Source organism: Dictyostelium purpureum, assembly GCF_000190715.1.
Source record: "Dictyostelium purpureum unplaced genomic scaffold DICPUscaffold_59, whole genome shotgun sequence".
NCBI classification, from domain to species: domain Eukaryota; phylum Evosea; class Eumycetozoa; order Dictyosteliales; family Dictyosteliaceae; genus Dictyostelium; species Dictyostelium purpureum.
In genome coordinates this window covers 67733-88467 of record NW_003519396.1, presented here as the reverse complement: position 1 = coordinate 88467, position 20735 = coordinate 67733, and the positions used below count along the sequence as shown (strand labels likewise).

Sequence of the window (20735 nt, the reverse complement as noted above, 5' to 3'; positions counted from 1 at the left end):
AAAAAAAATCAAATTTTTTGCCTTTTTTACAAATCAATTGGTCAATGGTTTCTTGAAATTTCTTTTGATCAAAACCCCATTTGTCATTGATTTGAAATCCATATTTTTATTTTTTGTTGCAGAGACAAAGTTTGTCTATTTTTTGTGAAGATTGATTGCCATCAAATTGGCAGTATGTAAAATTTTAATTTAATTGATTTGGTCATTTTATTGATATTATTTTTTATTTATAATTATTTGATTAGAATATATATAATCAATAATGATTACATTGGGAGTGTTTAATGAAAAGTCATTTTGAAATTTTTATTGAGATTATTAATAATTTGATTATTTTAAATAAAAATATAATAATTGATTACCAAAAGAACAAATTTGTTAAAACAAAAAAACCCAAAAAAAAAAAAATAAAATAAAAAAAAGGGTAAAAAATATTTTTTTTAATTTTTTTATAATTTTTTTTTCTTTTTTTAAAATTTTTTTTTTTATCAAAACAAATAAATATTATTTTTTGATTTTTTTTTTTTACCTTCCTACAACGAAAAACTTTTATTTATTTTACACTGTATATAATTATATTTATTTGTTTGGTGTTTCGTAAAGAATTTATTGTTTGTTTTTATTTTGGGTATTGTATTTTATTTTAAACAACATATCAGTTTTATATATATATATACTTTTATTACTGCACCAAACACACCCACTTTAAAATTTTTATAAACACACACATATTTTATATATTCCTACACCACACGCCCTTAATTAAACACACATAAAACATTCCATAATAATAATAATAATTTGAATAAATATAGCAAATTAATAATTCAATTAAAATAAATAAAAAAGAAAAAATAAAATAAAAACAAAATAAAAAAAAAAAAAAATAAAAACACTTTTAACACACAATTCGCATAGAGTTTAATATACCATATAAAAGTGATAAATTCAACATTATTTATTATTATATATATTTATAATAATAAATTTTTTTTTAAATTGTTATAAAATTAAAAAAGATGACCTTTTATTAAATTAATAAAAAAAAAAAAAAAAAAACTATAATAATAAAAAAATTATTATATAAAAATATTTAATCTAAAAATTGTATTAGTAATAATAAACAATAATAAAAATAAATAATAGATAGCTTAATAATTAATAATTTATAAAATGTCAAATAATAATGAAGAACATAATGAAAATTGTGTCAGAGTAGCATTAAGAGTTAGGCCTTTATCAACAAAAGAAATTAATGAAAGATCAGTGGAAGTTGTAAAATATGTAGATAATGAACCCCAAGTTATTATAGGTGATAAAGATCAAACCTTTACATTTGATTATGTATTTAATGGAAAATCTAAACAAGAAGAAATTTTTGATCAGTGTGTATATGGCCTTGTAGATAGTTTATTTGAAGGTTATAACTCGACAATTTTAGCATATGGTCAAACTGGCTCAGGTATTTATTATTAATATTAATATTGGAGATATATAGAACATTTAATTAACAATTATTTTGTTATTTAGGTAAAACTCATACAATGGGTAGCACTAGTACAGTTGGTATAGATTCAGAAGATTTAGGTGTAATCCCAAGAGTTATAGATTTAGTATTCGATAAACTGGAGAGTAAAAAAGATACTCATCAAATTGTATTAAAAGTTTCATTTTTAGAATTATATAACGAAGAAATTAGAGATATGTTAAATCCGTATCCAGCACCAGGTGGATTACCTATACGTGAAAAATCAAATGGAGAAGTTTATATACCTGGTTTAGTTGAAGAAGTTGTTAGATCAAGAAAACAGATGGAAGATGCACTTATTAGAGGTTCACAATCAAGAACTGTTGGCTCAACATTAATGAATATACACAGTAGTAGATCACATGCAATTTTTTCAATTATAGTCGAACAAACACCAATAAACTCACCACATATAACCAGAACAACAACAACCCCTTCTCTAGATGGTAATTGTTTACCTTTAAAAAAAGATAATAGTAACGACAGTATAGATGGTGGAGGCACTACAGTTGTCGAGGAGATCGATTTAGATGACGAGGATATGTCGATGGATGAAAGAAACCCCTCAATAAGATCAATGTTTCATTTTGTAGATTTAGCAGGTAGCGAAAGAGTAAAGAAAACTAAAGCAGAGGGTCAACGTTTAAAAGAAGGTATCAATATCAATAGTGGTTTGTTGGCACTAGGTAACGTTATTAGTGCTTTGGGTGACACTAGAAAGCTGAACAATAAAGCAAAACATATTCCATATAGAGATTCAAAACTAACTCGTATGCTCCAATCCTCGCTTGGTGGTAATTCTAAAACTTTAATGGTGGCCTGTGTTAGTCCTGCTGATTCAAATTTTGAAGAGACCCTTAATGTATGAAATATGTTTAAAATTGACCATTATTTTTTTTAATAATTTATATACTAAAACTATTTTTTCTTATATTTTAGACACTTAAATATGCATATAGAGCAAGAAATATTATGAATAAACCAGTTGTAAATATAGATCCTGTAACACAACAAATTATTTTATATAAAGCCCAAATTCAACTTTTAAAAGATACATTAGAGAAATGCTCTTGTAGAGATTTAGATATTCACACAATACTTTCTCAAATGCCAACTACAACTATAGAAATTAAACCAGCATCCCTACCCTCCTCAAATATTAGTAATAATAATAATAATAGCAATAGTAATAATAGTAGTGGTAATAGTGGATTTAGACCAAGTAGATCAAGTTCATCTTTATCATCATCATCTGCAACTGCACCAATAAATAGGTCAAAACCAAATAACAATAATAGTAATCAACAACAAGCTCATCAACATCAAACCAATAATGTTGTCGTTAATAACTCAATCGATAAAGAAAAAGAAAAGGAAATTTTTGATTTAAATATGAAAGTTTCACAATTAGAATTTGAAAACAATATGCTCGAAGATATTTCAAATAAGGTTACCAGCAAATATAAAGCATTGGCGAATAAGAATAAACAATTGGAGGAGCTTGCATATAATTTTATAAATAATTTTTCACCCAATAAAGATCAAACATTTTTTAATGAGGTATTCGAACAGTTTAATTCAGCACTAAATAATACAAATCAACAGCAACTTGATGACCAACCTCAACAAGATCAAAATCAAAATCCAAATGAAGGAATAGAGTTTTTTGAAGATGATAGCGAAGAGTTATCAGATTTAAGTCAATATATTACTGAAAAGGAAGAAGAGTTAGAATTAATATCAAAAACAAAGCATCAATATCAACAGATGAAGGAACAATTTGACCAAAAATTAAAAGAGTTAGAGAGCCAATTGGAGGAAGTTAGGGAAGAGAAGGATCAAGCATTAAAAGCATTAGAAAAAGACAATACAATTGGTAATGAAAAAGTTGCATCCTATGAGGATGAGAAATATCGTCTTACTCAATTCTATGAAAAGAAGATTAACGAATTAAAGTCCCAATTAGATCAACACTCTGGCTCAAATAAAAAAGATTATCAACGTTTGTTGGATCTAAAGAGAAAGAGTGAAGAGAAGATTGACTCACTTCAACAAGATATCAAAGATACCAAGAGACAAAAATCAGATCTATTAAAGAAAATGAGAGATGAACTAAAGAAACGTGATGATGCCAAACAACACCAAGCCAAAGAATTAGAATCTCTTAAAAGAGAGGCAAGAAAGTCTGGAGTCATTATTGACCAATTAAAGAACCAGTCCAAAAAGAAAGATTTATTACTTCAAAAGAAAATTGATGAATCAGAATCATATAAAAGGAAATTAAAAGATATTGAAACTCATAAACAACGTGTAATTCAACCTATTAAACCCTCATCAACCAAACCACCTGTTTCATCATTGTTTTCCTCATCATCATCAACAGCATCAGGAACAAATAAAAAACCTCTCAGAAAATCAATTGCTGAACCATATTGGAGAGAATGGATTATTAATCAAATTCAAAAGAATTTAGAAAGAAATGAATTACAGGAATTATTACAAAAAGATTTTAAAAATAAAGAGCTTTTCGTTAGACAATCAAACGATTTAAAGAAAGCATTCACAAGTACACCACCAAAATTAAGTAAAGCAGAATATAACGAACAATCACAATTCCTTGAACAAAATATTAAAAATCAAAACGAAAAAATTAGTAAATCTCAAACCCAATTGGCTATTATATCAAATGATTGTTTAGATGCCCCTGAAATTCTTAGAATGGTTAGTAACACCAGTTTTGATAAACTTCCAAAATTAATTCAGTCTGCTTTAGAGCTTTGTATAGAATATGCTGAATTAAATAGAAAGAATCAACAAATTTTAAATAATCTAAGTAAATCATCACCATCACCATCATCTTTATTATCTACCTCAAATACCATGCCTCCACCATTATCGCAAAATACAACCAATATTCAACCAATTCATCCTCCAATATCTGAACAAGCTTTAGAGCAAAGAAGTAGCTCTTTTGCTTTAATGGAAGGAATAAAAGCAGCCAAATTAGAAAGAAAAAATAGTGAAAATATAAATACCAATGTAAATATAACAAATGAAATTAATAATAAACCAAATCAACTACCACAGAAACAATTACAACAACTACCATCACAACCAGCTATTATATCAGAAACAACTACACCTCAAGATTACTCATCTCCAAGTACAAGTAGTTTAGGTCAAAAACTAGATCAATTATTGGAAGAAATTAAATTAGATAAAGAGAAAAGAGAAAAAAATCGTTTATTAAATGGCTATCCACCAATGAATAATAATAGTAGTGGTAATAATAATAATAGTGGTTTTACACCAATTTTAGTTAGTCCACAACCAATAACCACTTCATCACCTTTAAGTAGTCAATCATTACCAAATAATTTAAATCATCCATCAAAGAATATTGCACCATTAAATATCTCATCACCTTCATTACTTGTGACATCGTTGGATGATAATATTTTAGATCATTCAGTATTTGATAAAGATTTCCTAGATACCGATATTGCTTTAGATTCCACTTTAAAGAAAGGTACACTATCACCAACTCATAAACATAAGAAAACTATTTCACTTCAAAACTCACCAATTGGTTTGGCTGAAGGCAACAGTAGTTCAAATCCTGGTGGCAGTAGTATAAATAGTAGCACTGGTAGTACCGGTAGTTTAAGCAATGATGTATTTACAAGACTATCATCACAACCTAGACCAGATTCTAGATTAAAGAAATATAGAGACAAATTAAATATTGACGATTATTTATTGGCAATTAAAAAGAACACCCACGATCCAAATGAAAACTTTCTTCGTTGCAACTGGACTTTTAATGGACATGATGGAAGTCTTTTAACATTGACTCTTGATGAACAAAATCCAAAGATATTATATAGTGGTGGTTCAGATAAAAACATTAAGCTTTGGGATTTAAATACTGGTGATAATATGATGGATCTTTCTAGTCCAGGTCCTGTAAGATCATTATGTGTAAATCAATCATCTGGCTTTATGTTTAGTGGGGGTTCCGAAAGAATTGTAAAGGTCTGGGATATTAGATCACCATCCAATGCAAATCTATCAATTTTTAAAACACCAAGTGATGTAACATCATTGGTTACCTATGGCAACTATGTAGTGGCTGGTTTAGAAAATGGTACATTTAAGGTTTGGGATATACGTCACATGCAAAAACCACTTAAAACACCCTTAACAACAATATCTCATCACAGCGGCAGTATTTTTTCAATGTCAACAACTTCCAAATATTTAGTTACTGCCAGTAGAGATCATACTATAAATTTATTCCATCGTGATAGTTTTGTATTGGCTCAAAAACTTCAACCTCCTCACCATGATGGTGTTACAAGCATAGCAGTATTGGATGATGTAATCTATAGTGGTAGTAGAGATAAATCAATTAAGAAATGGGAAATATCCTCATCAAACATTTTAAATCTATCAAATACCAATCCAATTGAAACTATACCAACAAATACTTTAAATAATAATAGCAATAGTTTACTTCCACAACAACAGGCTCAACAAGTACCACCAAATCTTAAAACATCCACTGATACACTCTTTGTAAGTAATCAATTCCAACAAACCAGATTATTAAACAATGCTCACAACGATTGGGTCAATTGTTTATGTATCCATAACGGAACGGTTTTCTCTGGTGGAAAGGACTCAAATATAAAAGGTTGGGATCCTAACTTTACTTCAAATAACCTCTTGGTTGGTCACGATTCTTCAATTACTTGTATGATATCCTCTGGAAAAGAATTCCTTTTCTCTGGTAGTGTCGATAAATCAATTAAAATTTGGAAACCATCAAATTAAAAATAAACTATATTATTTATAAAAAATAAAAATAAATGTATGCATAAATAACAAAAAAAAAAAAAAAAAAGTATCTAAAAAATTATTTAATATTAATTTATAATATAAAATATATTCTATATAGTATTAGAATATAAATAGTTTTAATATAAATAAAATTTAAATTATTTTTTAAAAATTATCAAATTGTAAACACACACTTTTTAAATTTTTTTTATTATTATTTTTTATTTTGCTTTGAAATTAATTTTTAATTTTTTTTAATTTTTTAAAATATAAATTTTTTTAATATTTTAATTTTATAATTTATTTTTATTAAGAAATTATAATTCATATTTTTAAAAAATGGATAATATTTTATCAAAGGACCAAAAAATAGAATATAATGCTAGGGTTGAAGATATAATGTCAAGAAAAATCATTGGGGTTAAACCAACAGATACATTGAAACATGTTTTAGAGATATTAATTCGTGAAGGATACAAGAGATTACCGGTTGTAGACGAAAACTATAATCTTTTAGGTGTGGTCACTGATAAAGATTTAAGATCCTATTCAAAGAGTATTTTTGAACACGATCTAAAAGATATTTTAGACAGTTTAGAATCCTACCAAGGTAAGTAGTTATTAATAATATTTTATATATATAACATTTTTTTTTAATATTATATTTAAAAAAAAAAATAAAAAAAAAAAAAAAAAGTAAAAGATATTTTAGTTGACCCAATGTTGTATAAAAAGGCACATCACGGCGAAAGAGTAATACAATGCGCAAAAGAAATGTTAGTACATCAAATAAATGGTATGCCTGTAGTAGATGAAGATGGTAAATTAGAAGGTATTGTTACAAGATCAGACTTATTGGATCAGTTAATTAGAATATTAGAACCTTTAAATATTAAAAATAATAAAGAAAAAGTGGAATAAATTTATTTATTTTTTAATTTTTTAATTTTTATTTATAATTTTTTTTCACATGACGTATTTTTTTTAAATTTATGAAAAATATCCATTCTCTATAAAAATCTTTTTTTTCCAGCCGAGATGGGAAACTTTTTTGGATACCCATTAAACGATCAAGATTCCGCTTTTTAAAACCACTCAGCATTATCAAAATTTTTTATTCAAATACAACACAGTGACAATTTTTTTTTTTTTTTTTTAAAACCTAAAAGTTTTTTTTATATGTAAAATAATAATATTATTTATTTATAATTTTAAAATGGATATAAAAAATAAAATTTTATTATTTTTAATAATTATACTTTCAATAAAATTAGTACAGGCGTCTATAATTGAAGAAATTGTTTTTGAAAACAGATTTTCAAAAAAATATTCATCAACAACAACTTGTGAATTTAAATATAAAGTTTTGTGTGTGGAAGAATCTCCTGAGGATGATTGTGACAATTTAGAATTTAAAGAACCACAATATGTTAAATTGGGTGACAAAATTAGTAATGGAACAGCAACAGTTATCGATATTACTTTAAACACACCAATTGGCAATTATTCCAATACAATCAATTCAACATCTACTTTTAAAAGCGAGTGTTTAGGTAAAAATAAATAAATAGACATAAAGAGTTTTGATTATATCATTAATGTTAATTTTATTTTAAAAAAAACAGAGCTTGATTTAAATAGCATTTCTTTTAAACCATTTGGTGATGCTTATTATAAACCAATAGTAGATTTCAATTGTAATATGTACCTCAGATTATATAAAATGGAAGGTGATTTTGATCCAAAGGCCTCTCTAGAAAATATTAGTTTCTACTCTACTTATTATTTTTATAACATACTAGGGACTAATTTTTTTGAATTAAGAGTAGCGTTTTTACAAATGGCTCCTCTTTCTCCAATAAGTGTACAAATTACAAGTAATAATAATGTAAAAGATTTTGTATTGGAACCAATTGGTAAAGGTAAAGGTTTAATAAATAAAAAAAATAAAAAAACTTTTTTATTAAAATATTTTATTCATAAAACTTTTATATTTAGGTATTTTCGATAAAGTTTATGATATTAAAACATATCCAGATGTTAAATATTTAAATAGTTTAGAAACTTTTGGTTATAATGAAGGTGCAGTTATCGAATTCAAACTAAACAACTCTGTTTATTCAAGTTTATTTGAGATAAATGTTAACGATCAATTATATTATACCCAATTCAAACCAATTTATGGTGACGAACATAGTACAACTTTTTTGTATGCACCATCGACCTATGATGCTATGACACATTATAGTATTTACTATATTAACAATGGGGAAGTTAAAAAATCAAACTATTCAATTGATGCAAAAATGAATTCATGTAAATATAGAAATTTTTTTAAATAATTTTTTAAAAAATTTAATATTAATTTTTTATTTTTAAATTATAAAAATAGATAAAATTCAAAATCTACCATCTACTGGAGAATTAGATGAATATAAAGGAGGTTTAATGACAATAGCATATGGATTTAATGATATTCAATTATATGATTTTGGTCCAATTATTGTTGAATTGGACGGAGAAAAAATAGAAACTAGATTTCCATTCGGATATTCCTCAACAGCCAATGGATATAGATTTTATATAAACTCTATTGTTAAAAGTGGATATCGTTTTTGGCAAGTTGGATCTATTTCATTAAAATCAAGAGTATTTCCACAACAAGTGATTTCTTCAAATTATAATTTCAATGGTATTTATAAGGTTTTTTAAAAATATTTCTATTAATGTTAAAATCTAATTATTTATTATTTAAAAATAGAAATTGGAAATATTAACGGCCCAAAAATTTTAGATTTTGAAATAATTCATTTGGAAAAAGAAATGTATTTACTAAGATTAGAAATTAGTGCACAAAACTCACTTTATTATATTAAAGATAAAACTAATAATAGAAATTACTATGGAGTGGAAGTTTTGGTTTCAGGAGATTTAAATCAAGGTATATACGAAATTATTCTGGATGTCCCTCCTATTCACTTGGAGATATATGATGAGTTTAGTAATTTTGAAAGTATAATAACTGATATGATTATAAGCACTACCAAAGGACTTAAACCTTTTATTAATCCATATAAAACAAAAAATTGTAAATATATAAACATTATATAGAAAAAATTAAAAAACTTATATTAATTTAAAACTATTGTTCATATTTCAGCTTATTTCCAATCAATAAAACAAGTTTCATTTTTATATAATGATATTGATATTTCAAATCACAGACACCATAATGTATTGTACTTTAATAGCTCGGAAATACCAAAAGATGGATTAGTTGGGCTTATAATTCGTGATGCAACAATTCTTAGCAACCCTGTTTATACTTCATACACCTATGTGAATATATTCTATTCAAGATATAATGAAGATTTAAAACTATTCGAATTAGAGTTTTATGTAGAATGTAATACACAACTAAATGAATTTAATTTTGATTTATATATTTCAAATATTGCTATCACATATCAAGCTTTAGATACAAAATTAAAAATTAAAAAATCAAATTTAGATTTACAAGGACCAATATTTAAGGATATAAAAAAAATATCACCAATAACTATTGATAAACATAATAACATTGGTCAAATTGGGTGGAGTATTAGTGTTGAAGATCCAATAAATGGTTTCGAATCAGGATATGTAACAATTAGAGGTGAAGTTGACCAGTCTATTTATAACATAACATTCACAGCAAAAGATGTAAAAGAAGGCGGTGATGAATTCTTGGGTGAATATGATTTTATAATCAAAATTTCATACCCTTGTATAAGTCAAAATTACAAAATTAGCGAGGTTGGTTTATATGATAAAATCAAAAGATTTTCATATTTTTCAATAACATCTCCAAATCCATTATCAGCAACTTTAAACCCATTTATGTACTTTTTAAATGAATCAATTATTAATAAAGTCTTCCTTACATGCAAAAGTGATGAAATAGTCTCATTAGACACAACTCCACCAGTATTAAATTCACTAACAGTATCATCTCAAACAATTGATGTTGGAAGTAAAGATAGAGCATTTACTATTAGTTTTACAGCATCAGATCCGGAAAGTGGTTTAAAGAATAATACATATCCAATTGTCTATCTAAGTACTTCAAACAATAGAATTATTGAATGTATATCTTCTATTATTTCAATTGATAACCAAAAGGCTTCTTATTCATGCACATTACAAATACCATTCGGTTTTGGTTACAAAGATAATATTATTATATCGGTTTATGGTTTTATCAATAATAATGGTTTATTTAATGGCTATTCTACCAATGATCTTATGGATCTAAAACTAAATTTAGGTTTAGATATAGTTTATAATATTAGAACAAGCTTTACATTAAATACAGTTTTATTATCTCATGGTTTAATTACAGAAAAAGGTGGAGATTTATGGATTTTTGGTCAAGATTTAAATGGAAATTCAGAAGCATATATTACCTATAGCGATGGTAAAACTGAAACTAAAATCCCATCACTTTATTATTCAACAGCACTTCTAATTAAAAATGTGAAAGCAACTGATAAACCATATAGTGTATATATCAAAAAATCATCATTAGACTCCAATATATTAGAGATTAAACCAACTGTTTATGACTTTTATATTCCATTGAATAAAAAAGATAGTTCAGATACCCCAACTACTCCTATCCCAACCAATGCACCTCAAACATGTTTAGGTAATCCAGTTTGTGGTGGCCCATCACATGGTACATGTGTCGAAAATAAAGGCTGTTTATGTATTTCACCATGGTTTGGTAAAGATTGCTCATCACAAATTGTATTTGTTGACCCACCAGTTATTGGAGGTAATAACTCTGGCCCATCAATCGAGATTACTGTACCAGATAAAAACTCCACAAATCCTGTTACTTATTCTTCGTTAATTTCGATTGTTGCTTTAAAAGAAACTAATATTAACGGTGAAACTGTAAAACTTTATCCATTTGAAGATACTTGGACCTCAATAGAAACTGAACCATATACATACGATTTTTATAATAAATTAAACACAACTAACAACAAAAATGATATCATCGTAACAAATGTAAAAGTAACCTTAAAATGGTTTGTTAATAAAACAACAGTTATATTTGCAAATGAAGAGCTAACCATGAACCCATCAACTCTAAAATATACAATTGAAATCTTAGAATATCCTTTCGACAGTACCTTAAACGGACTAGAGTTAATCATGTCAGCACAATTTAACTCAAGTACATCCGATGGTGTATGTTCATCAAAAGAATTTGGTGAAACTGCAGGAGGTGATAACTCTAACTATCTAAAGATTAAAGTTAAAGACTATTCATTATATGGTAGATTTGTTAGAAGAGGTTACGTTGATTCAACAGTTCGTTCGATTTCAAATGTTTTATTAGATTCTAGTATGAAAGCAATTACCAAACCATCTTCAGTCCAATCATATATTGGTTTAAGAATTCCATACTATACCAAAAAGGTTATCCTCGATCCTGGTAAGTAGTTTTACTATAATAATACCCGCAACCATAGATTATTAATATTTTTTTTATTTTTTAAACAGATTTTTCTATATTAGTTGATCAATACTCTGCATCATCAATTTGTGCAAATAAATCATTAAGTGCTGGTAAAATTGCTGGTATTGTGATAGGTGGTTTTGCTTTTGTCATTGTAGTTGCTTTATGTATTATATATAATATAAAGAAAAAACAAAAAGATAAAAAAATGATCGAAAAGATCAACAATAAAATGACTGAAATGAAAGAAAATAAATTATAAATAATTAAAATTTTAAAAATATTTTTTTTTTTTTTTTATTTTTATTTTTATTTTTATTTTTATTTTTATTTTTATTTTTATTTTTATTTTTATTTTTATATTATAATTATCTGGATTCAAATATTGATAAAATAATAGTTTATTATTTTTAAATTTAATAATGAAGAAAAATATAAAATAAAAAATTAACATTTTCTGTTTAAATTACAAAAAAAAAAAATAAATTTTCAAAAAATTAAAAAAAATAAATTTTTTTTTTATGCAGGGTGGGAACTTTTTTCCCTGGATACCACTTAAACAATCTAGATTCGGTTTTTTGAACCACTGAACATAATAAAAAGTTTTTATTTTATTTTTTTTAAAACGAAAAGACTATTTTTTATTTTTTTAAAAACTAAAAGTTTTTTTGTTTATTTGTAAAATAATAATTTATTTTTAAAATTAAAATGAATATAAAAAATAAAATTTTATTATTTTTAATAATTATACTTTCAATAAAATTAGTACAGGGGTCTATAATTGAAGAAATTGTTTTTGAAAACAGAATTTCAAAAAAATATGCATCAAAAACAACTTGTGAATTTAAATATAAAGTTTTGTGTGTGGAAGAATCTCCTGAGGATGATTGTGACAATTTAGAATTTAATGAACCACAATATGTTAAATTGGGTAACAAAATTAGTAATGGAACAGCAACAGTTATCGATATTACTTTAAACACACCAATTGGCAATTATTCCAATACAATCAATTCAACATTTACTTTTAAAAGCGAGTGTTTAGGTAAATATAAATAAATAGACTTATAGAGATTTGATTATATCATTGATGTTAATTTTATTTTAAAAAAAAACAGAGCTTGATTTAAATAGCATTTCTTTTAAACCATTTGGTGATGCTTATTATAAACCATTATTAGATTTCAATTGTAATATGTACCTCAGATTATATAAAATGGAAGGTGATTTTGATCCACAGGCTTCTCTAGAAAATATTAGTTTCTACTCTACTTATTATTTTTATAACATACCAGGGACTAATTTTTTTGAATTAAGAGTAGTAATTTTACAAATGGCTCCTCTTTCTCCAATAAGTGTACAAATTACAAGTAATAATAAAGTAAAAGATTTTGTATTGGAACCAATTGGTAAAGGTAAAGGTTTAATAAATAAAAAAAATAAAATAACTTTTTTATTAAAATATTTTATACATAAAACTTTTATATTTAGGTATTTTCGATAAAGTTTATGATATTAAAACATATCCAGATGTTAAATATTTAAATAGTTTAGAAACATTTGGTTATAATGAAGGTGCAGTTATCGAATTCAAACTAAACAACTCTGTTTATTCAAGTTTATTTGAGATAAATGTAAATGATCAATTTTATTATACCCAATTCAAACCAATTTACGGTGACGAACATAGTACAACTTTTTTGTATGCACCATCGACCTATGATGCTATGACACATTATAGTATTTACTATATTAACAATGGGGAAGTTAAAAAATCAGGCTATTCAATTGATGCAAAAATGAATTCATGTAAATATAGAAATTTTTTTAAATAATTTTATTAAAAATTTAATATTAATTTTTTATTTTTAAATTATAAAAATAGATAAAATTCAAAATCTACCATCTACTGGAGAATTTAATGGATATAAAGGAGGTTTAATGACAATAGCATATGGATTTAATGATATTCAATTATATGATTTTGGTCCAATTATTGTTGATTTGGACGGAGAAAAAATAGAAACTAGATTTCCATTCGGATATTCCTCAACAGCCAATGGATATAGATTTTATATAAACTCTATTGTTAAAAGTGGATATCTTTCTTTGCAGTTTGGATATGTTTCATTAAAATCAAGAGTATTTCCGCAAGTGAATTATTTAAGTTACAATTTCAATGGTATTTATAAAGTTTTTTAAAAATATTTCTATTAATGTTAAAATCTAATTATTTATTATTTAAAAATAGAAATTGGAAATATTAACGGCCCAAAAATTTTAGATTTTGAAATAATTCATTTGGAAAAAGAAATGTATTTACTAAGATTAGAAATTAGTGCACAAAACTCACTTTATTATATTAAAGATAATACTAATAAAAGAAATTACTATGGAGTTGAAGCTTTGGTTTCAGGAGATTTAAATCAAGGTATATACGAAATTATTCTGGATGTCTCTCTTAGTCACTTGGAGATATATGATGAGTTTAAAAATGTTGAAATTTTAGAAGCTGATAAGGTTATTAGCACTACCAAAGGACTTAAACCTTTTATTAATCCATATGAAATAGAAAATTGTAAATATATAAAAAATTATTTAGAAAAAATTAAAAATATTATATTAATTTAAAACTATTATTCATATTTCAGTTAATTTCCAATCAATAAAACAAGTTTCATTTTTATATAATGATATTGATATTTCAAATCACAGACACCATAATGTATTGTACTTTAATAGCTCGGAAATACCAAAAGATAGATCTGTTGGGCTTATAATTCGTGATGCAACAATTCTTAGCAACCCTGTTTATACTTCAACCACTAATGTGAATATATTCTATTCAAGATTTAATGAAGATTTAAAACTATTCGAATTAGAGTTTTATGTAGAATGTAATACACAACTAAATGAATTTAATTTTGATTTATATATTTCAACAATGGTTATCACTTACCAAGCTTTAGATACAAAATTAAAAATTAAAAAATCAAATTTAGATTTACAAGGACCAATGTTTAAAGATATAAAAAAAATATCACCAATAACTATTGATAAAAACAATAACATTGGTCAAATTGGGTGGAGTATCAGTATTGAAGATCCAATAAATGGTTTCGAATCAGGATATGTAACAATTAGAGGTGAAGTTGACCAGTCTATTTATAACATAACATTCACAGCAAAAGATGTAAAAGCAGGCGGTGATGAATTCTTGGGTGAATATGATTTTATAATCAAAATTTCATACCCTTGTATAAGTCAAAATTACAAAATTAGCGAGGTTGGTTTATATGATAAAATCAAAAGATTTTCATATTTTTCATTGACATCTCCAAATCCAGTATCAGCAACTTTAAACCCATTTATGTACTTTTTAAATGAACCAAGTATTAATAAAGTCTTCCTTACATGCAAAAGTGATGAAATAGTCTCATTAGACACAACTCCACCAGAATTAAATTCACTAACAGTATCATCTCAAACAATTGATGTTGGAAGTAAAGATAGAGCATTTACTATTAGTTTTACAGCATCAGATCCTGAAAGTGGTTTAAAGAATAATACATATCCAATTGTCTATTTAAGTACTTCAAACAATAGAATTATTGAATGTATATCTTCTATTATTTCAATTGATAACCAAAAGGCTTCCTATTCATGCACATTACAAATACCATTCGGTTTTGGTTACAAAGATAATATTATTATATCAGTTTATGGTTTTATCAATAATAATGGTTTATTTAATGGCTATTCTACCAATGATCTTATGGATCTAAAACTAAATTTAGGTTTAGATATAGTTTATAATATTAGAACAAGCTTTACATTAAATACAGTTTTATTATCTCATGGTTTGATTACAGAAAAAGGTGGAGATTTATGGATTTTTGGTCAAAATTTAAATGGAAATTCAGAAGCCTATATTACCTATAGTGATGGTAAAACTGAAACTAAAATCCCATCACTTTATTATTCAACAGCACTTCTAATTAAAAATGTGAAAGCAACTGATAAACCATATAGTGTATATATCAAAAAATCATCATTAGACTCCAATATATTAGAGATTAAACCAACTGTTTATGACTTTTATATTCCATTGAATAAAAAAGATAGTTCAGATACCCCAACTACTCCAATCCCAACCAATGCACCTCAAACATGTTTAGGAAATCCAGTTTGTGGTGGCCCATCACATGGTACATGTGTCGAAAATAAAGGCTGTTTATGTATTTCACCATGGTTTGGTAAAGATTGCTCATCACAAATTGTAATTGTTGACCCACCAGTTATTGGAGGCAATAACTCTGGCCCATCAATCGAGATTACTGTACCAGATAAAAACTCTACAAATCCTGTTACTTATTCTTCGTTAATTTCGATTGTTGCTTTAAAAGAAACTAATATTAATGGTGAAACTGTAAAACTTTATCCATTTGAAGATACTTGGACCTCAATAGAAACTGAACCATATACATACGATTTTTATAATAAATTAAACACAACTAACAACAAAAATGATATCATCGTAACAAATGTAAAAGTAACCTTAAAATGGTTTGTTAATAAAACAACAGTTATATTTGCAAATGAAGAGCTAACCATGAACCCATCAACTCTAAAATATACAATTGAAATCTTAGAATATCCTTTCGACAGTACCTTAAACGGACTAGAGTTAATCATGTCAGCACAATTTAACTCAAGTACATCCGATGGTGTATGTTCATCAAAAGAATTTGGTGAAACTGCAGGAGGTGATAACTCTAACTATCTAAAGATTAAAGTTAAAGACTATTCATTATATGGTAGATTTGTTAGAAGAGGTTACGTTGATTCAACAGTTCGTTCGATTTCAAATGTTTTATTAGATTCTAGTATGAAAGCAATTACCAAACCATCTTCAGTCCAATCATATATTGGTTTAAGAATTCCATACTATACCAAAAAGGTTATCCTCGATCCTGGTAAGTAGTTTTACTATAATAATACCTACAACCATAGAATATTAATATTTTTTTTATTTTTTAAACAGATTTTTCTATATTACTTGATCAATACTCTGCATCATCAATTTGTGCAAATAAATCATTGAGTGCTGGTAAAATTGCTGGTATTGTGATAGGTGGTTTTGCTTTTGTCATTGTAGTTGCTTTATGCATTATATATAATATAAAGAAAAAACAAAAAGATAAAAAAATGATCGAAAAGATCAACAATAAAATGACTGAAATGAGAGAAAATAAATTATAAATAATTAAAATTTTAAAAATATTTTTTTTATTTTTATTTATATTTTATTATTATGTGGATTCAAATATTGATAAAATAAACTATTTTTTAAAAATTTAATAATATTAAATTTTATGCATTTGTTTTTAAAAAGAACTTTTCAATTATTGGGAAAAATATATAAATCCCGATTGTTATATATTTTTATATGAACTCTCTTTAATTAATTATCAATTTTTATAAAAAATTTTAATATTTTTTAAAGACACTATTGGTGAAGTTTGGAATACAATTATAACAAAATAAAGCTGATGAAATAAATGTCAGAAGAATGATTATTTTTTTTTTTTTTTTTTCTTTAAATATTTTCATGTGCTCAATCATTCATTTTCATTTCATTTTTAACTTTTTTTTATTTTTTACATAAAAAAAATCAATTAAAAGAATGGGAATATTAACAATACTCTTATATTTGTTATTATCATAAATATCGTGAAATAATAAGTATGTTTTAAAAAATAAACATATGAATATCCCTTTCGTTTTTTTTTTTTTTTTAAATTTTTTAGTTTTTCGCAGAACACCAATTTTATTTTTTTTATTTTTTTGAATTTTAAAGTTTTTTTATTAAACATTTACCAAAACTATATTTTTTTTACATTAAGATAATTTTTTTCTATTATTTTATTTTTTAAAATAAGGATATATTTTATTTTTAAAATGAATATAAAAAATAAAATTTTATTATTTTTAATAATTATACTTTCAATAAAATTAGTACAGGCTTCTATAATTGAAGAAATTGTTTTTGAAAACAGATTTTCAAAAAAATATGCATCAGCAACAACTTGTGAATTTAGATATAAAGTTTTGTGTGTGGAAGAATCTCCTGAGGATGATTGTGACAATTTAGAATTTAATGAACCACAATATGTTAAATTGGGTGACAAAATTAGTAATGGAACAGCAACAGTTATCGATATTACTTTAAACACACCAATTGGCAATTATTCCAATACAATCAATTCAACATTTACTTTTAAAAGCGAGTGTTTAGGTAAATATAAAAAAATAAACATATAGAGGTTTGATTATATCTTTGATGTTAATTTTATTTAAAAAAAAACAGAGCTTGATTTAAATAGCATTTCTTTTAAACCATTTGGTGATGCTTATTATAAACCATTATTAGATTTCAATTGTAATATGTACCTCAGATTATATAAAATGGAAGGTGATTTTGATCCACAGGCTTCTCTAGAAAATATTAGTTTCTACTCTACTTATTATTTTTATAACATACTAGGGACTAATTTTTTTGAATTAAGAGTAGTAATTTTACAAATGGCTCCTCTTTCTCCAATAAGTGTACAAATTACAAGTAATAATAATGTAAAAGATTTTGTATTGGAACCAATTGGTAAAGGTAAAGGTTTAATAAATAAAAAAAATAAAATAACTTTTTTATTAAAATATTTTATACATAAAACTTTTATATTTAGGTATTTTCGATAAAGTTTATGATATTAAAACATATCCAGATGTTAAATATTTAAATAGTTTAGAAACATTTGGTTATAATGAAGGTGCAGTTATCGAATTCAAACTAAACAACTCTGTTTATTCAAGTTTATTTGAGATAAATGTTAACGATCAATTATATTATACCCAATTCAAACCAATTTATGGTGACAAACATAGTACAACTTTTTTGTATGCACCATCGACCTATGATTCTATGACACATTATAGTATTTACTATATTAACAATGGGGAAGTTAAAAAATCAAACTATTCAATTGATGCAAAAATGAATTCATGTAAATATAGAAATTTTTTTAAATAATTTTTTAAAAAATTTAATATTAATTTTTTATTTTTAAATTATAAAAATAGATAAAATTCAAAATCTACCATCTACTGGAGAATTAGATGAATATAAAGGAGGTTTACTGACAATAGCATATGGATTTAATGATATTCAATTATATGATTTTGGTCCAATTATTGTTGATTTGGACGAAGAAAAAATAGAAACTAGATTTCCATTCGGATATTCCTCAACAGCCAATGGATATAGATTTTATATAAACTCTATTGTTAAAAGTGGATATCATTCTTGGCAAGTTGGATATGTTTCATTAAAATCAAGAGTATTTCCACAACAAGTGATTTCTTCAAATTATAATTTCAATGGTATTTATAAAGTTTTTTAAAAATATTTCTATTAATGTTAAAATCTAATTATTTATTATTTAAAAATAGAAATTGGAAATATTAACGGCCCAAAAATTTTAGATTTTGAAATAATTCATTTGGAAAAAGAAATGTATTTACTAAGATTAGAAATTAGTGCACAAAACTCACTTTATTATATTAAAGATAAAACTAATAATAGAAATTACTATGGAGTGGAAGTTTTGGTTTCAGGAGATTTAAATCAAGGTATATACGAAATTATTCTGGATGTCTCTCTTAGTCACTTGGAGATATATGATGAATTTAAGAATGTTGAAATTTTAGAAGTTGATAAGGTTATTAGCACTACCAAAGGATTTAAACCTTTTATTAATCCATATGAAATAGAAAATTGTAAATATATAAAAAATTATTTAGAAAAAATTAAAAAAATTATATTAATTTAAAACTATTATTCATATTTCAGTTAATTTCCAATCAATAAAACAGGTTTCATTTTTATATAATGATATTGATATTTCAAATCACAGACACCATAATGTATTGTACTTTAATAGCTCGGAAATACCAAAAGATAGATCTGTTGGGCTTATAATTCGTGATGCAACAATTCTTAGCAACCCTGTTTATACTTCATACACCTATGTGAATATATTCTATTCAAGATATAATGAAGATTTAAAACTATTTGAATTAGAGTTTTATGTAGAATGTAATACACACTAAATGAATTTAATTTTGATTTATATATTTCAACAATGGTTATCACATACCAAGCTTTAGATACAAAATTAAAAATTAAAAAATCAAATTTAGATTTACAAGGACCAATATTTAAGGATATAAAAAAAATATCACCAATAACTATTGATAAAAACAATAACATTGGTCAAATTGGGTGGAGTATCAGTATTGAAGATCCAATAAATGGTTTCGAATCAGGATATGTAACAATTAGAGGTGAAGTTGACCAGTCTATTTATAACATAACATTCACAGCAAAAGATGTAAAAGAAGGCGGTGATGAATTCTTGGGTGAATATGATTTTATAATCAAAATTTCATACCCTTGTATAAGTCAAAATTACAAAATTAGCGAGGTTGGTTTATATGATAAAATCAAAAGATTTTCATATTTTTCATTAACATCTCCAAATCCAGTATCAGCAACTCTAAACCCATTTATGTACTTTTTAAATGAACCAAGTATTAATAAAGTCTTCCTTACATGCAAAAGTGATGAAATAGCCTCATTAGACACAACTCCACCAGTATTAAATTCACTAACAGTATCATCTCAAACAATTGATGTTGGAAGTAAAGATAGAGCATTTACTATTAGTTTTACAGCATCAGATCCTGAAAGTGGTTTAAAGAATAATACATATCCAATGTCTATTTAAGTACTTCAAACAA

The 20735-nt window shown here is 25.2% G+C and overlaps 6 protein-coding genes across 6 annotated transcripts in view; all 6 read left to right on the top strand.

Annotated features, from left to right (window-relative positions):
• Positions 1 to 1173: 1173 nt before the first annotated feature.
• Positions 1174 to 6364, top strand: DICPUDRAFT_149960 (uncharacterized protein; the record flags this gene model as incomplete). Its single annotated transcript, XM_003285986.1, has 3 exons — positions 1174 to 1462; positions 1531 to 2390; positions 2468 to 6364. 3 exons carry the CDS (start codon positions 1174 to 1176, stop codon positions 6362 to 6364), a joined length of 5046 nt encoding a protein of 1681 aa, XP_003286034.1.
• Positions 6365 to 6696: 332 nt separating this feature from the next.
• DICPUDRAFT_53982 (uncharacterized protein) lies at positions 6697 to 7306 on the top strand. The gene is made up of 2 exons (XM_003285985.1): positions 6697 to 6980; positions 7068 to 7306. The coding sequence occupies exons 1-2, from the start codon at positions 6710 to 6712 to the stop codon at positions 7289 to 7291; spliced, it is 495 nt and encodes a 164-aa protein (XP_003286033.1). The 5' UTR covers positions 6697 to 6709; the 3' UTR covers positions 7292 to 7306.
• Positions 7307 to 7586: 280 nt separating this feature from the next.
• On the top strand, positions 7587 to 7937 carry DICPUDRAFT_149958 (uncharacterized protein; the record flags this gene model as incomplete). The annotated part of the gene is made up of 1 exon (XM_003285984.1): positions 7587 to 7937. One exon carries the CDS (start codon positions 7587 to 7589, stop codon positions 7935 to 7937), a length of 351 nt encoding a protein of 116 aa, XP_003286032.1.
• Positions 7938 to 8093: 156 nt separating this feature from the next.
• On the top strand, positions 8094 to 12141 carry DICPUDRAFT_149957 (uncharacterized protein; the record flags this gene model as incomplete). Its single annotated transcript, XM_003285983.1, has 6 exons — positions 8094 to 8292; positions 8369 to 8686; positions 8763 to 9062; positions 9132 to 9311; positions 9531 to 11855; positions 11939 to 12141. The coding sequence occupies 6 exons, from the start codon at positions 8094 to 8096 to the stop codon at positions 12139 to 12141; spliced, it is 3525 nt and encodes a 1174-aa protein (XP_003286031.1).
• Positions 12142 to 12587: 446 nt separating this feature from the next.
• On the top strand, positions 12588 to 17141 carry DICPUDRAFT_149956 (uncharacterized protein; the record flags this gene model as incomplete). The annotated part of the gene is made up of 7 exons (XM_003285982.1): positions 12588 to 12924; positions 12998 to 13294; positions 13371 to 13688; positions 13765 to 14061; positions 14131 to 14457; positions 14531 to 16855; positions 16924 to 17141. 7 exons carry the CDS (start codon positions 12588 to 12590, stop codon positions 17139 to 17141), a joined length of 4119 nt encoding a protein of 1372 aa, XP_003286030.1.
• Positions 17142 to 17840: 699 nt separating this feature from the next.
• DICPUDRAFT_149955 (uncharacterized protein) overlaps positions 17841 to 20735 on the top strand; it is a gene marked incomplete at both ends in the record, with an annotated part of 9808 nt that continues 6913 nt past the window's right edge. Inside the window, 7 exons of the mRNA XM_003285981.1 lie at positions 17841 to 18177; positions 18250 to 18546; positions 18623 to 18940; positions 19017 to 19316; positions 19386 to 19712; positions 19786 to 20031; positions 20136 to 20712. Of these exons, the coding sequence (XP_003286029.1) occupies positions 17841 to 18177; positions 18250 to 18546; positions 18623 to 18940; positions 19017 to 19316; positions 19386 to 19712; positions 19786 to 20031; positions 20136 to 20712 (2402 nt within the window). The remainder of the gene's footprint in view (positions 18178 to 18249; positions 18547 to 18622; positions 18941 to 19016; positions 19317 to 19385; positions 19713 to 19785; positions 20032 to 20135; positions 20713 to 20735) is intronic.